The 17956-nt window shown below is 36.4% G+C and overlaps 1 protein-coding gene across 2 annotated transcripts in view; it reads right to left on the bottom strand.

The window, feature by feature from the left end:
* The window catches only part of LOC150094209 (leucine-rich repeat serine/threonine-protein kinase 1-like), an 803235-nt gene that overhangs the window by 198989 nt on the left and 586290 nt on the right, over nucleotides 1–17956 (bottom strand). For both annotated transcript variants that reach the window (XM_090412317.1, XM_090412318.1), the window contains exon 25: nucleotides 4977–5228. In XM_090412317.1, coding sequence (XP_090268443.1) covers nucleotides 4977–5228 — 252 coding nt within the window. The remainder of the gene's footprint in view (nucleotides 1–4976; nucleotides 5229–17956) is intronic.

Genomic DNA, 17956 nt, shown 5'->3' with positions numbered 1-17956 from the left:
TGGAGGAAAATTGTAGATAGGAAGTTAGTAATGATGTAATTTTTTCATGTAGTACTTTCATATCCTGTACACCCCTTGAGGGTACATGGCAGGAATTTGATGATGATGATGATATAATAATTATTATTTTTATTATTATATGGTATCTCCATGGAGTCGAGTCTCAGCATGGGAGACCCAAACTATTACACACACAAAACCTATCATACCTCTCCCTTAAACTCACTAACAGTCAGGGACTCACAACTAGTTCTGGCAATCCATTCTACTCATTTACCACTCTCTGTGCAAGAAATGTAGTCCACATATCCTTGACTAGATTATTTTTATTTATTGATGCAAAGGAAATATTGAAAATTTGAATCAATCTCTTGATTCAAAGGAAACCTAGTCCACTCATTCACCATTCTCAGAGCAAAAAATCTAGTTCTAACACCTTTGCTAACTACACTCTTGCTCAATTTCCAAGGATGGTCCCTAGTTCTCTTGCCACCAGACCTTCTGGAAAATTTCTTCTGTATTAATCTTGTAAAATCCCTTCGGTAATTTGCATGTCTCAATCATATCACCCCTTTTCCACCTGTCAACTAATTTCTGTAACCCACAATCTTCAACCTGTTCTCACCTGATTTCATCTTTGTAACCTGCTTCTGGATCCTTTCCATATCTTCCTCGTCACCCAGGAACCCAGGTGACCAGATCTGCATGCAAATTTTACCTTTCTTCCACTCCTTTGGGACTTGTGCTGTTGCAAAACTCTTGTTAAATAGGTAGGGTAAAGCTAATGCTAACTCCTTGGAACATTCCCTTAAGACATATGGTGATATGGCAAGTCCTATTGCCTTATTAATATCTAGCTTACTTAAATCCACATATACCTCTTGCTTGTTCACCATTAATTCTGCTGTAATTTCATTCTCTGCACTTAAGCTTCAGATTTCATGCTGAGGATGAAAAACCTTGATGAACTGCTCACTAAATATCTCGACTATGTCTTCTGCAGCAGTTGCCAATCTCCTACTTTAATCCATTAACACCATCTCATCATAATCATTTTTCTCTCTACTTGCCATGTATCAAAATAACTCGTGAGAGTTTTTCTTGGCCTGATTTTGTAATATTTCTGCTTATACTACACTTTTGTTATTCTTACTGAGTCACTCCCCTGGCCTGCTGTTTATACTCTTCATGCAACTGATTATTACCATTATTCATCTCGTGCTACCTCCAAAGTATTAATTTTTCTTATCACTATGAAAATCAGGGAACCAAATCTGTGCACAATAATCCATATGAGACCTTATGCAATGGATCTAGACCCTCTTTGTTTCTACATGTGAAGGCCCTCCTGCATCATTGCCATAATCTGATGTGATGTCTTCACAACTTGTGCAATGTGACATCTGAACTTCAGATCCTTGTCCACTACTACTACCAAGTACCTTCTTCTTCTTCCAGATATCATGCCTAATCTCCTCCTTCATCATTTTACACTTGCCTTAGTCTACCTTTTGACTTTTAGAATACATTCACATAATAATGTTGTCATGTATTTCTTTGTCAATTCCCAAGCAGCAGTTATTTCTTTACCATTCATCTCCTCATTTCATGTCATAGCCCCAAGCTGTCTCCTAAGCTTTATGTAATCACTAACCTTGTAATTCCACATATATCCTTTCATCACAGAAGTCTTCATATGGCTAGTCACAACGAAGATGATCATTTCATGATCATTCTCATCAACTGGAGGGAAGTGCAAAACCCTATTCACAATTACATCCTCTGATGAAATGATCAAATTTAAAACTCTCAATCCTCGCATACCCTCCTTTACATGCTGCTTGAGAGAGTTTCTGATACTTCTGGCATTTGGAAATAAACACAGTAGTTCACTTTTAGGTCTATTACCAGTCCTACCCAAGCCACTTGTTGGTTGTGATTTCTCCACCACACCTGGCTTTGCCCTGTTACTTTTATCATTGTTTACCACATATATCCACTCAGTCTCAACTTCCCCACCCACATCCTGATCTATTCCATTTCTATGCATTAATGATATTAGGAAGGGTTAACTGGACATATGCAATTGTTTGTCTCACTACCTCTCCTTTTTTTGAGAAGATCATCCATTGATGCTATAAATGATACATAGCAAATAATAGAAAAAGCAACAGAATTTAATAAACCAATATTTTAAGTGCTTCACTGGTTGGCTTAGAGAAGACTTTTGATAGAATCAGATTACAGGATGCGCTGAAGATACTACCATCATCAAGAAAGATATTACTGCAAATCATCAAAATGATCATAAATACATATCAGAACAAAAATACATAGAAAATCCCTAGAAGGAAAAGGATCAGACAGGATGATTCTTTATGTCCATGTTTATTTAACATAATCATCGACAAAAAAAAAAAAAACCCTCCCCCAGGGAAGTGTGTTATCACCATTACTTTTCAACATCTACGTCAATGATTTCCCCATCTTTCGAGGAACTAGAAATTTTATCTATGCTGATGACCTTGCCATAGCTACTCAATCAAATAATTTCAAGTCCATTGAAACTACTCTATCACTTGCTTTAAATAGTCTAACCACATATTATATCAGTAATCAATTAAAACCAAACCCCTTGAAATTCCAGACCAGCCTTTTCTGCCTTAACAATAAGGAAGCCAACAGGAACCTACAGATTTCTTGGGAAGGCTCTAATATAGAACATTCCTGGAATCCAATCTACCTCGGTGTGACTCTCAATCTCACCCTTTCATATAAAACACACATAGAAAAAACAAAGGCAAAGTTAATGCAAGAAACAATATACTAAGAAATCTTACTTCCTCCAAATGGGGTGCAGATCCTAAAACACTGATATCTGCTGCCTTAGCCCTTTGCTATTCTTCTGCTGAATATGCCTGCCCTGTATGGGCCAGATCCTGCCATGCTGAAAAACTTGACCAAGCATTGAATGAAAGCTGCCGCTTAATTACAGGATGCCTGAAATCATTCCTATTTTTATTTATTAAACTTCATACTGAGAGAGCAGTATTACACTTACAAATTTTACTGGGATATAGCCTTTACAAGAGATCACCCACTTCCGGCACAAAGCATCCTAACGGTCACTCGATGATGGCAGCACCAAGCTACCAGTGTGCGCTGCAGAGACAGAATTTTAAAATCTCCATATGACAGTCGTAATAAAGAGAGGTCTTTATAACTAGTGGAGCACCAAACCCTGCAAAAAGAAATAGCAGCAATGGTAAAGTGAGGTGTTGTCCCAAATTCCTCTTGCTCAAGGTCTTGGTTCTACTTGTAGTATTGAACCTTGTTAAGATGGCTAGAGGTAAGTGGGTGCCCAGTACCCACTACCTGGGCATCAATAACCCATACTTTTTCTTTCTTTATTATCAAATCTGGTTTCCTTATAGAACCTCACTCATGGAAGTGAGGTTCTACCATGGTCTCCCAACCTTTATTTCTTAAACGGTTATTTAATAATGGAGACCACAGCATCATGCCTCTGTACACGGATTCAACGTGTTTTCTGAAACAACACTGAGAGATGTGAGATAGTTTCACTGTAGTGGCAGCCAGCCCTACAATTAATGTCATCTCTACCCCAGCGAGCTGTATGAGCACTCATGGGCAGGGCATTAATTCTAGTTCTAATAAGGTCTACATACTCATATCCTGGTGGTAATCTGGTACCATCCCGAATCCAATGATGTTGAGGGGGTACCTTGTAAGATTCACAAAGAGAAGTGTCATCAACAGAGCCATGAAGTAGAGATGTTATGTTCTGCCGATGCTGTCACTATCTGGGAACCCTGGTACTGGGTCCAACCCCTAGTGCATCTGTAATCACTTGAATAATAGAACTATGGAAAGCCTCCCTGCAGATAGGCGAGGAGGAAGCTTCAAACTTTGTTAACTGGATGAAATGCAGTCGTGGAATCAACCAGTGAAGAGACTGAACCATTAAAAGACCTGTATATTTTGGCTGGTATTGCACCTCCCTTCAATTCTAAGATCTGCATTCTCAGCTGACAAAAGAAGGAGACAAATGAATGATGAGTGCCACCCACTATTTGGCCAGACTTCTCATCTGGGATCTTGTGTACTGATGAAGTCAACTTTTACATTAATGGAGAAGTTAAGCCAAAACCTATGTTATTTGAGTGATATCAACATGCACCAGATGAATCTCTCAAAGAAGCAAGGTGTGAGATAATGGATAGTGTAATGCAGGATATGGAGATGCAAAATTTGAACTTCTTTTCTTTGACACAAATCTGAATGCTGAAATGTATCTAAATATGCTGGAATACACAATTATATGTCATCCCTGCTGAACAAAAATGGAGAATTTCCGGGATATTTTCAGCAAGATGGAGCACTCCCACATTATGGTATCTGTGTGCACTAATGGATAGATCAGCAGTTTCCAGGTTCCTGGATTGGTCACTGTGGTCTTGTAGAGTGGCCTTTGAAGTCTCCAGACCTCAAAGGCCACTCAACAAGACTACAGTGACTCAATTTTTTCTTATGGGGCATTTGAAGGCCATGGAGTACCAGGAAATGATATGAGACATGAATCGCCTAAAGGAATGCATCTGAAATGCAATTATGCACATAACATCAGATGTGTTAATGCAATTCACCATGAGTGAGAGAGACATATCTGTATGTATTTTCAAAGGAATCACAATCATGTAGAGCATGTTTTGTGAATAAAGTGACAGTTTGTTAAAAAAAAAAAAATGACCATTTTCCTTCTGTATAGAGATGACTTTTTTGAATCACTCTGTATTTGTAAAGCAAATAATCTGTTACTAACAACTCCTATTTGGAAGAAATCATGCCTATTCTTCATATTTCTCCAATTTTAATTTTTTTTTTTTAATTCTTACAGAAAAAAAATTAAAAAAAAGTAAAAATCTTGACTCAAACTAGTCATATTAAATACAAACCTGTACGATAATTTTCTGCAATACTATCATTTCGAGTTTGGCCCCAGACTGTTTATAAGTCTTTAGTATGCCATCCAAAGAACCTTGAGGAGCTAATCGCAAGACTAGTGATAATGGCTTTGTACAAACTCCTACAAAAGGCACAATATAAGGATGTCGAAGTGACAAGAGAATGTTTAATTCCTGTCTAGCGGTGCAATATGCTTTACATGCATACTGTAATGGATCACGCTGCCACAAACTTTTCGCTGCCTAAAATGTAAAGTGAGATTATTCTTTTATCATCAAAATAAGATACTCATTAGATTTAATATATATATATATGTTACCGGCAAAGTGTGAAAAGCAGGCATTCTATAGAATGCCCAGGCATTCTATACAATGCCTAGGTGTTTTTTGGCAAAAGTACGAAATGGCTGTTTTTTTAATATTTTACATACTTTCCCTAGGTATTGTATAGAATGACAAATACTATTTCAGATATTTGTAATTCAAATATTTCTAATTTAAAACTTCATTTTGAAGTTTTAAATTTTGCCACCATGGGAGGTTAGGTTAGGGTAGGTGCTGGCGGTTGTTATGAGGGTGGCAGACGATGGTTTTTACCGACTTGGAACTGATTAGGTTAGGTTTTCAAGTTTTAAATTTTGCCGCCATGGGAAGGTTAGGTTAGGTTAGGTGCAAGCGGTTGTTGTGATTGTGACACACGATGGGTTTTATCGACTTGGAACTGCTGAAGGAATTTTAAACCAACTTTATGCCAGATCACAATTCACTTTATGTCTCAACGACTTAATGAGAATTGGAGACGTTTTGGAATTGCATTTTGAATTGCACTTAACTGCCTTTTTCATACAAAAGCACTTCAAATTTTGGCACTTGGTCTTGCAAGTACACCTCACGAACCCTTGGCCGCTACTCGTGGACTGAGCGGAAGCGGATGACCGGAGAGCTATTTCGTGGTAAGGAATGTCTCCAACTCTCAGTAAGTCCTTGAGACATAAAGTGAATTGTGATCTGGCATAGAGTTGGTTTAAAATTCCTTCAGCAGTTCCAAGTCAGTAAAACCCATCGTCTGTCACATTCACAACAACTGCCTGCACCTAACCTAACCTAACCTTCCAATGGCGGCAAAATTTAAAACTTCAAAACCTTACCTAATAAGTTCCAAGTCGGTCAAAACCATTGTCGTCACACTCATAACAACCACCAGCACCTACCCTAACCTAACCTAATCTAACCGAACCATCCGATGGCAGCAAATTTTAAAACTTCAAAACCTAACCTAACCTCGAATGGCGGCAAAATTTAAAACTTCAAAATGAAAACATATCCGAAATATTATTTGTCATTCTATACCATACCTAGGGAAAGTATGTAAAATATTAAAAAAAACAGACATTTCATACTTTGCCAAAAAACGCCTAGGCATTCTATAGAATGCCTGCTTTTCACACTTTGCCAGTAACATATATATATATTAAATACTTCAAAAATATTATAGAGTTAATGTAATTAATCATACTACTATAAAATCACCTACAGTATCTTTATAATGTAGATAATTCAATTTTTTATGGGTGAAATTTGCATAACAAACAAACAAAGATACACATATATATAAATATATTATTAATTCATATATTAATTACTGCTAATTAATATAAATTAATAGTTTGCATGGGAAGTATCTTTTCAACTGAAGCACTTATATATTCCATAATACCTGAACATTACCTTCATATGTCATATATATTACTGTGAGTCACTATTCATTTCCATCTTCATATGTATGTGTGTATATATATATATATATATATATACATACAGGATGATTTCACACGTATAATAAACTTTAAAAGTGTATTTATACCTCAAAATTAATGAAAAAGGTCCCAATAAACATCAGTCTGGAAACATTACATTTCTGAGGTCAGCTTTACCTGTGCCATTTCCAGCACCTTACCAAACAACCATTATTACTGATTGGTCTTTTGTCAGCAGATTTTACAACAGGTTAGGCAAGACCATTGATCTATGTGCTTTTCACAAACATGATGATGTTCGCTCATGATGGTATTTTCAATTATCACAATAATCACATGTAGGCCAATAAAAATCTATATGCAGTTATGCAATCAAAATATCTGCAGAACTTCTTCATTAATGTATGGTCAAGTATTTTTAGAGAAATTAATAGGGCCACATTAGGGTGATTCTTAAAAATGGTAAATTTTGAATGTTTTGAATTTTGTATGAGTTACATGCTCATTGTTTCTGCAATAATAAGAAAAAAAACTGTTAAAATTCAAAATGATTTAGAGTATATTTAAGGATTGTGATTGAGGTTTTTTAATAAAAATTAAAATTACTTAATTGTCTTTTTTATTTTAAAAATCTACTTTAGTGAATTTTTAAATTTTTTTTACTTAATTAGTAATTTTTATCATTTATTTTTTTTCAAGAGAATATTAACTACAGTTATTGGGGAAATGATAAGATGAAACTTTATTATTCAAACAGATTAATTTAAAGTTTACATATTCATAAACTTACTAGTTTTGTTGCTGTTATTTCAGCAGTATTGCTTTCTTGTGGTCAGGATGCTTCTTCCTGTAGTCACTTATGACCAACGAAAGAAACCTGTTTCTGGTCTTCATTAATGGTGTGCAGTTTGCTGTATTCATCCATCAGGACTACTCTTTCTGGAATGTTGTTGACAACTCACACACCAAACAATCTTTTTACTGAATGAAATGACTCATCTTTATTTCAGTTGGCAGCATCCTCATTCAGGAAACCAATGGGAAGTCCGATGATAGAGAACAGCAGTGTTTGATGCGCAGCACATTCGGTTGCACAGAAATTACTATGGCTGGGTCTACTATAGCAAGTGTGGCTTGTTTCATTAGACTCTCTTCTCTGGACTTCTTTAAAGCTTCAATTTTTTTTTACTTTGTCTCAAAATAAATTTTGGCATTGAAAATAGCAAATGAGATCAACTAAGCGCCTCTGTAGCGCAATTGGAAGAACGACGGTACATTGCGCCCTTCGATTAGAATAGGCCTAAGTTCGATTCTCGTCACGATGGGAGGAATCTTTATCTAGACGATTTCAATCGAAGGTGAGTTAGCCAATCTCATATGGAGGTAACAGGGTTTTTTCTCCTGGAAACTCGGGTTTTTCATCCCGCATACAGACAAATTGGCCCTTCAGAACACACGCAATTTACAGACAAAAAATACTAGTTGTGGTGGTGATGGAGGTGGGCTGTAGATGGCATTGATGGAGATGATTCGTAGTAGAGATTCGGTGTAATGGTTGAGACAGTTGTAGGTGTCCTCCCGCAATGAGTCTTTGGACTCCTTGGAGGTATCAGGAATAATAATAATAATAAAATGTCCTTCAGGAACTGCAGGCCACTTCTAGAAATAGACACAGCAGATGGAGCTTGGAACCAGGCTTAACATAGAGCCTAACAGTAAATACATGGATGTTCAAGATTCCTTCCTTCTCCTTCTTCATCTTGTTCTTTCCAAGATTTTCCGATTATATTCCTTTGACGACATGCTTTTTTAACTTTGTAGGTATTCGCACCTTTTCCCAGGTCACCAAAACATCCTGGGTTGTGGAATGGGCTGCCTCCATTGTTGCTTGTTTAATTGTCTTTTTGTAATAAAAAAAAAAAAAAAAAAAAACTTGTCAAGTCAATGGTATGACTTCATTTATGCAAGAGAGTTTTGAATAGGGCAATATGGCTGACACCTATCCATATTTCTGTTGTCTTTGGGTAGCAATGCTGCTTGCCAACGTGCTTATCATTTTTAAAACACATAACTGAATACTTTTTAACAATGCTCTGTATGATTATGTGAATATATTCATAGAGAAAAACAGTTCAAAAATTCAAGAGCAGACTTGTTAAAGCATGTTTAGGTTGTGAAAATGCATGCTGTAGTTTCCTTATTATGCTATTTCAATGCACAAACTTTGCTGTTGTGACCCCCCCCCCCAAACATTCAATAAATTTGTTCAACTTTTTATTGAAATTTTTACTTATTATATAGAATAAAATAAAAAAATAAACTTTGAAAATAAGGAGAGCCCCTAGGCTTATAGGATCTTTGAACTGTAACTTCTCATAAAAACCACAGAAAACATCTTCCATAATGTACTTGTGACTTCCCTTTGCAAGATGGAGAAATAATGTTAATGAATGACAGCTCCACAACACTTCAGTCATGATGGTAGAGGGTACATATTGATTAAAAGTTTCCTGAATGATGGATTATCGAGGATTATCAGTGACCAAAAAAACCACTTAAATGGTCTTTTTGGTCATTGATCCTAGTGAGGAATACTGATGATCTGCAAAAACCTACTGACCATGCATGTATTACTATTAGGTAGAAGTCACTTTGAACACCTGATGTGAGATATGTTGATTCTACTGTTACTTTTCCATGATTTCTGTTTATTTCTTGATGCCTTAAATTGGCACTGCATGCTGCGACTACAGAGTGCTATGTGTTGTTGTTAATGCGAGGTTCTAGACTCATGTTCTTTAGTTTTTTGAGGTGTAGAATATGCCTTTAAAGTTTATTACAGGAGTGTGGAATTATCTTTGTGTGTGTCAGTGGGAACTATATGCTTAGAGATACTGAGGACATTCACTAATGGTGAATGTCAAGTATAGATGGTGATAATGATAATGTATTATGTAGTGAGCACGAGATGCATATTAAGGACGATGGGTATGTAGCTTTGTATAGTATGGAGTAGCTTCTTCCAGTGATTCCTTGGATTCTAGGGGGGGGGGTCATGTAATAATAATAATGACAATGGTATGCTGGCAATAACATAGCTACCAAAAGGGCCAGACAAGTGAGGCAGGTCTCAACTGAAAAGTTATTATTATTATTATTTATTTGGAGGCTAATAGTGTTTTGCTCTCAATTTTATAGTGAAAAGACAAGAAGAAATCAATACCAGTTCAGTGAAGCCAAGGTAATCAAGAACTACATCAGATACTGAAGCTTCTATGCATCAGGCAACAAGTGCATTACAGGACCCAGCTCACCTTGCTGGACAATTGCAGCAAGAAGCTGAAAGTGCTGGAAAAACACAAATGAAAAAATAGACTGCAGAAGAAAACAAAGAAGTTATGAAATTTTTTATGAATTAATGACATATAAACAGGGTTTTAGAATGTGTATGCACATGATTTGGAAATAGAAATTTCCAGAGTCTGCAATAACAGAACAAAGACTTATGGACCAAAATAAAAATGCCTCATGAATTAACAAAAATGAAATGCAAAACAAATGAAAAATGTCATTTTTACAAAAGAAATAATCGGTGCACAAGCTGGAAAAGTGGAGTGACCTTGGTAGACTGCCCTTGACCATGTTGTTTAATCTGAGTTTCGGATCTGGTTTAGTCCCGAGGTTGTGGAAAGAGGGAAAAATAGTTCCACTGCATAAAGGAGGATCCAAGACTACTGTTGCAAATTACCGACCGATCAGCATATCAAGAGTCGTTGTCAAGGTCTTGGAGAAAGTAGTCAAGGGAAAAATACAGGAATGGATTGACAAAAATGAGATACTGTACGGGGGGACAGCATGGCTTTGTGAAGGATAGATCATGCCTCAGTAACTTGCTCAAGTTTTATAACACAGTGACGGCTGAACTGGATAAGGGTAATGGGTTTACAGTGATACTACTGGACCTGGCTAAGGTATTTGACAGGATACCACATGGAATTCTAATCCGTAAACTACAACATATGGGAATGGATATAGGGTTGGTGAGATGGATAGGTGGGTGGTTGATGGAGAGATATCAAAGAGTAGTTGATTCAGGAGTAGAGTCCAAAAGATGGCCTGTGTGCTGCAGGGTTCTGTTCTTGGACCACTGCTGTTTATTTTGTTCATTAACGATATAGGGAAGGATATAAGAGGAACAGTTCATTTGTTCACTGATGATGCAAAGTTGGGTAGGGCGATAGTGAATGCAGAAGATGTCAAAATCTTGCAGGATGGCTTGGATAGATTGGAGTCCTGGGCTAAGGAGAATGGATGTCAATTTAATCTGACAAAATGTAAAGTTATGCATTTTGGGGTGAAAAGATTAGCAGCAGTATACCACATTGGTGGAACTGTACTCCAGGAGATTGATGAGGCCAGGGACTTGGGAGTGTTGGTGGACAGGGAGATGAAGTTTAGGGGGCACATTTTGTAAAAGTGGCTAAATCAGCTCATCGACTCACTTGGTTGTTGAAAAATACTTTGACGAGCAGAGACAAGCAAGTTATTGTACTTCTGTACCGAGCCTTGATAAGACTCATCTCGACTACTGTGCCCAGATTTGGTCACCTAGGTTTCTTCTTGATGGGGAGGAGGTGGAGAGGATTCAGAGGCGAGTGGCCAAGATGATAGCAGGTCTATGGAATGAACCTTATGAGAACAGGTTGAAGATTTGTGGGTTGCAGAAATTAGTTGATAGGTGGAAAAAGGGAGATATGATTGAGACATTCAACTTGTTAAAGGGTTTCTATAGGATATTTTTGAGATCAGGACTGGTGGTGGGAGAACTAGGGGACACCTATGGAAGCCAGGAAAGAGTGTGGTTAGCAAGGATGTTAGAGCTGGGTTCTTTACTTTTAGACTGGTAAATGAGTGGAATAAGCTGCCAGAGTCTGTTGTGGGTGCTATGACGGCGAGTAAGTTCAAGGCAAGATATGATAAATACTGTGAGAATGTCATATAGTTGTGTGGACATGATGGTCATATGGTTGTGTCATATGGAGAATGTCATATAGTTGTGTGGACATTTAGGGCCTCTCTCGATGAGTCTAAGGACCTCCCTGGAGTCGCCCGTAATAATAATAATAAAGACAAATTACATGTATTTCAGTTAGAGCATCTATCAGTCTATATGCTGAATGGCACAACAATTTTATTATTTGTTGCAATCAAAGTCATCAAAGACCGAATAATATCTGGGTGTACATTTCACTTCATGAAAGATAAGGAAAAGGATTCAAACCCAAGTAACTAATGTCCAGTAATAAACCTGTCCTCACTTTGGAGGCTTAATTGAGTAAAATCAGCATTAGGAAATTTCACACACACAAAAATTGTAACACACACACACACACACACACACACACACACACACACACACACACACACACACACACACACACACACACACACACACACACGAATGTGCACAACAAAAAACCAGGTAGGGATTCTAGGTGCAAGCTGGAGGCGTTGGTTGTAAAATGGAATCTCTGAGGATTAATGTTTTTTATATTTTGGGAAGTTTAAGCATGCATAATTTATTCAGATTAGGCTGGCTTCAAAAACCAGCCTCTTTCACTTAGTTCAATGTCACTGTGTGTGTGTGTGTGTGTGTGTGTGTGTGTGTGTGTGTGTGTGTGTGTGTGTGTGTGTGTGTGTGTGTGTGTGTGTGTGTGTGTGTGTGTGTGTGTTACAATTTTATATTGTACTCTTGAAAGATGTCTATGTGATTACAATGAAATACTGGAAAAATTAATAACTGTTTTGATCCTTTCCCAGTGCTATTTTACTCCATCAAGCCTCCAACAAGGTTTTACTCAGCACTAAGCTTGAACATGCAAATATGCTTGTCCACTAACTGTTTACTGTAGTCACAGCAAATGATCATAGATCATTACCTATCAAATAATCAAATTTATCCAACAGAGTGAAAGGACAATTTTTTAAAAAACTAGAGGAACAAAGTGGGTAATGGGAGAACAAGAGGTCATCTCTGGAACTGTACAAAGATTATGTGAATAAGGATATAAAAAGGATATATTTGTGCATGGTAAATGAGAAGAATGTGTTGCTGGAATGGGTGGTGAGTGCTCAATGCTGAATGTCTTCAAGGTAAAGTATGATAGCCACAGGTCTGTAGGTGTTTGACATCACAAGGTAAATCTTCAGACTCCATGGAGGTTTGAAAGTAATACTAATATGAAAAAGATAACTCCTTACTGATAAAATTATCCTCAGAAAAAAAAAAGCATTTGACTCTACCACACTCTTGGATTTTAAAATCTTAGAGATACTCATAATTAGCAAAAACACATTCTTTTGGGCAACTACTATGAAAATACTGTTACAATTGCTCTTCGACAGAAAATGCAACTTAGATATGAAATTTCTAAAAATAGTATTAACATTTTACATCAGATGTATACGGATGACCTCAAATTATGTGGAAAATCAGCACAGTAAATAGCATCATTATTGAACACGCTTAGTATTTTTAGTCAGGACATCAAAACAAATTTGCTATCAACTAATTTTTGAAGCCTACAGACTGTCAATCTATATTCTCATAGGGAGCATTACACAGATCTGCCACAATCTTTGTCACTTGCCTTTAGATCCTCTCTATAAATTCTTCATCCCCAAGGAATCCAGAAGTCCAGATCTGTGAACTGTCAAGATGTGGCCTTGATAAAGCTTTATATAGGAGAACGCCAACCTCTCTATCCCTGCTTGTTAGTATGTTCTACAACAACCACATAATCTGATGTGCTGTTTTGACTACCTTTGTGATATGCCCTCTAAACTTCAACTTTTCACAATCACATTGAAGTCCCTGGCCTCATCAGTTTCCTGCAGTTCAATTCTATCATTATAGTATACAGCTTTTGTTCTCTTCCTAAAGTGCACACCTTACATTTGGCTACATTAAACTGGCAGCCATTTACCTTTACCCATACTGTTAGTCTGTTTAAGTCTTCCTGCAGGATCTTTGCATCACCGTCATTTACCATTGCTTTTCCCAGCATCATCAGCAAACTGAATATTTCCTGTCAAATAATTTCCTATATAGTCATTGATATACAAAATAAACAACAGAGAACCAAGTAATGAGCCCTGTGGTACATCACTTGCCTTCTCCTAGATGATGGGTGTCCAACCTTTTGGCTTGTCTGGACCACATTAAGTTAAGAGGAATGGTCTTGGGCCACATATAAAATGTATAATATAGTTAATGTATATAAGTAACAAAACTTCCTTTATTTTTTAAAAATTTTGTTTACGTGAAACCAATGCAACAATGTCTGGTTCAATGGAAGTGCTGCAATTCATAATGAGCTCTCAAGGTTCTCGTCAGAAATTTTTGATCTAACTTTACTCTTTGTATGCTTCATTCTTGAAAATAGTTGTTCACAAAATGTACGTACTACCAAAAAGTGATGACATGAATAAAGCATGATTGTGAAGTGAAGGATATTTTTCTCTAGGAAGTTAGATCGTATAAAAATCTAGCAAAGAGACATGATCAGATTTTTCTTTGAGTTGAATATCTGATTTCAACTCTATACATTCCATTTTAAAATAAATTTGAAGGTAATGCATTTATGGTGACCGAAAATGAAGTCTCAGATATATAAAAAAATTGATACTTTCTTTTGAAATCTTGAAACCTATTCTCAAATTCTTGTATCTTAATGACATATTACATGTATTTCATGTTTAAGTCAAACAGAAAGAAAGACAGCATATTTTTCGCTGTTCACAGGATCATGTTTAGCCAACGTATCAAAATGAATAAAATTACTTGCCATAACTTGAGCTTGTCATAATTTAAGTTTAATTTAAAATGATGTTATGGTTGATGTGGATAAGTTGATTTTCACCTTGAAGACACATGAGACATTTAAATGAGTTGTTAAATCCACCAAAAATGCTAAATCTGCAAGACATTCTTTATCTTTAACTTGAAGAACTTTAACTTTAACCAGAACTTGAAGATACGAATATTTCTTTTGATTCCATAAATGATTTGATTTCATTCAAATCATAAAATCTCTTCAGCAGTTTATCCTGACTTAGCCACCTTACTTCAGAAAAGTAACTGATGTCCCCATAATCAGCATTCATACTTTTAAGGAACTCTTGGAATTGATAATGATTCAATCCCTTAAACCTTATGAAATTTATAACTTTGATGACGATTTGCATGACATTATTCATTTTTAAGGCTTTCATGCATAAATTTTCTTGATGTACGATGCAATTGATATTTCATCAAATGTGAGTTGCCGGTGGCAATTGCATCATCTTCTATTAACATGTTAAGTCCAGCTTTTTTACAACAATCTGTGAGGCACCATCAGTAACTATACCAGATAGGTTGACAAAGATTAATGAAAATCGCTTCAATGTAATTTTTACTGCTTCATACAAATCAAGAGATTTAGTTGTGTCTTTTAATAGCACCAAAGAAGTCATTTCTTCAGTAACATTATATTTCGTTATCAATACCTCTAATAAAAATGGCAAGTTGAGCAGTATCTGTAGCATCAGTACTTTCATCTATCACCAAAGCATAAAATTTGAAATCAGCAGCTTTACTCTTCAAATCTCTTTCGATAGATTTCCCTATTTCTTCAATTTGCCTAGCTACAGTTTGGTGAGACAAACTGATTTTAGAAAAATCCGTTTTTTTATCAGAACAAATTATATCTGCGATGCTTTCCATACATTGTTTAATAAACTCACCATCAGTAAATGATTTTGATTTTTTGCAATCAGACTTGCTACCACATAACTAGCTTTTATAATAGAGTCTGTTTGAGTTGTAACTTCCTTGAAAAAAACTTTGTTAAGATGACAAACTTCTTTCTTTCAGTTCCTCTATTTTGTCTTTACGAAACATTCCTTGATATACATGGAATTCGGCAGCATGTCTTTGCATACAGTGTCTTTTCAAATTATAATATTTGAAAACTGATATGATTTCCAAACAAATCAAGCATAGTGCCTTGTTATTTTTGTCAACAAAAAAGCACTCATTTGCCCATTTTTTATTGAACACTCTTCCTTCATCCACAATTTTTCTTTTTTGGCTCTGCTTTCTTTTGAGATGATGTTGAATGCATGCTGGGGTAAAAAAATTAATAATTAAATAACCATTTATTTTTATAGTATTAGCAATGATGTAAATGAATTATAATAATATCATGAGCAAAAAAACTATTTGATATATTTTTGTACTTCCTATACCACAACTGCTAAAAAATTATTTTAACTTATTAAATTATTTTATGAAATGACACAGGAAGCTCAAGTTTAATAATTAAACAATAATACCTATATACTTGTTTAATGATAAAAATGCCCGTCTTCATAAGAACACACATGTAAGTAGGTAGAAATATTAGTAATTGCTGTGTCTTACTAAGAAAGTTGCACAAGTGCATGTAAATGTAACGTCTGATACACACAGGCTTTGATTTGACTGACTGTGTGTGTGATGGGCGCAGGAGGAAAAGTTATCACTGCACTGTACCATTTCCTATTTCCTACACAGTGTTCTGTTGTCACCCACACAACAGAGTCATGAAAAATATTGCTAAAAATCACATAATAATGGTAACAGTTTAAGATATTATGGGACCACATTACTAACAGTTCAGGGCTGTATGAGGCCTGAGGGCAGTGGGTTGGTCACCCCTGTCCTAGACTCAGCACCTCCACAAACCACTGTTTGTTATCTGTCCATCAGCCACCCTCTAATCCAAATCATCAGATTCATATCAATTCCAATTTACTCAAATTTAGGCAATAGAGTTCTATGTAGAATCTTGTCAAATGCTTTTGCAAAGTCAAGCAATATCACTGAGTAGCTATTTCCATTATTGATTGAGGATAAAAAGCAAGCAAACTAAGGCAAGGCTTACCCTTCACAAAACCTGTTGTCCCTTATAAAGTAACATATTCTTATCCACTCAGTCTTGAATTCTGTCCTTCAACAATTTCTCTAATACTTTAATCACCACTCCTGAGATGCTGACTAATCTATAATTTGCTACACCTGTCTTGGAGCCTCCTTCATCCAGTGGGAGGACTATTTTGTCTTCTTTCCACTCCATTGGCACCTTTCTTACTGAGGCTTAAATTAAACAGCTTGGTTAGAGTAGAAGACATTTTTTAATTCCCTTGCAGATTCTTGTAATACATGGGCCAATATGCCATCTAATTCCTTGGCTGTGTATGTATTGAGATTCTGCATTTTAACACCTCCATTTCTTCAACCTCTATTCTCCTATCAGTCAATGTCCTATCAAATCTCCTATCAGTTTGAACTCTGGTATGGTCCCTAGGGAGTGGAAGTTAGGCAAAGTGGTTCCTTTGCATAAGGGTGGCTCTAAAACTGCAGTATTGAATTACAGACCAATCACCATCTCAGGAGTAGTGGTAAAAGTATTGGAAAAGTTGGTTAAAGACAAAATTCAAGAATGGGTGGATCAGGATATGATACTCTATAGAGGCCAACATGGTTTTGTTAAAGGTAGATCCTGCCTTAGCAATCTATTAACTATCCATAATAGAATAACATCAGAGTTGGACAAAGGAACTGGCTACACAGTGGTACTTCTGGATTTTGCTAAGGCTTTTGACAGGATAGCCCATAGAACACTGTTACGCAAATTGGAGCAGATGGGAATGGATATTAAATTGGTGATATGGATAGGAGAATGGCTCAGGGAGAGATACCATAAGGTGGTGTATGGAGGAGCCGAGTCCAGAATGAGGCAGGTGACCAGTGGTGTGCCTCAGGGCTCTGTGCTTGGGCCAATGTTGTTTAATTTGTATATAAATGATATAGGAAACGGCTTAAAGGGAGATATTCAGTTGTTTGCTGATGATGCAAAGTTGTGTAGTGCAATAAAAAATCAAGCTGATGTTGAAAGTTTGCAGGAGGATTTAAATAAGCTGGTAAAATGGGCAAAAGAAAATGGATGTCAGTTCAATGTGGAAAAGTGTAAAGTCTTGCATTTTGGGATTAAAAGATTACCAGCTGTGTACTACATAGATGGAAAGGTACTCCAAGAGATTGATGAGGCTAGGGACTTAGGGGTATTGGTAGATAAGGAGATGAAGTTCAGAGGACACATTGCTAAGGTGTCCAAGATTGCACATAGG

Source organism: Typopeltis vanoorti, chromosome 22 (genome assembly GCF_054136105.1).
Source record: "Typopeltis vanoorti isolate ZY-2024b chromosome 22, IOZ_Tvanoo_1.0, whole genome shotgun sequence".
Classification (NCBI taxonomy): Eukaryota; Metazoa; Arthropoda; class Arachnida; order Uropygi; family Thelyphonidae; genus Typopeltis; species Typopeltis vanoorti.
This window is presented reverse-complemented; position numbering and strand designations above follow the sequence as displayed.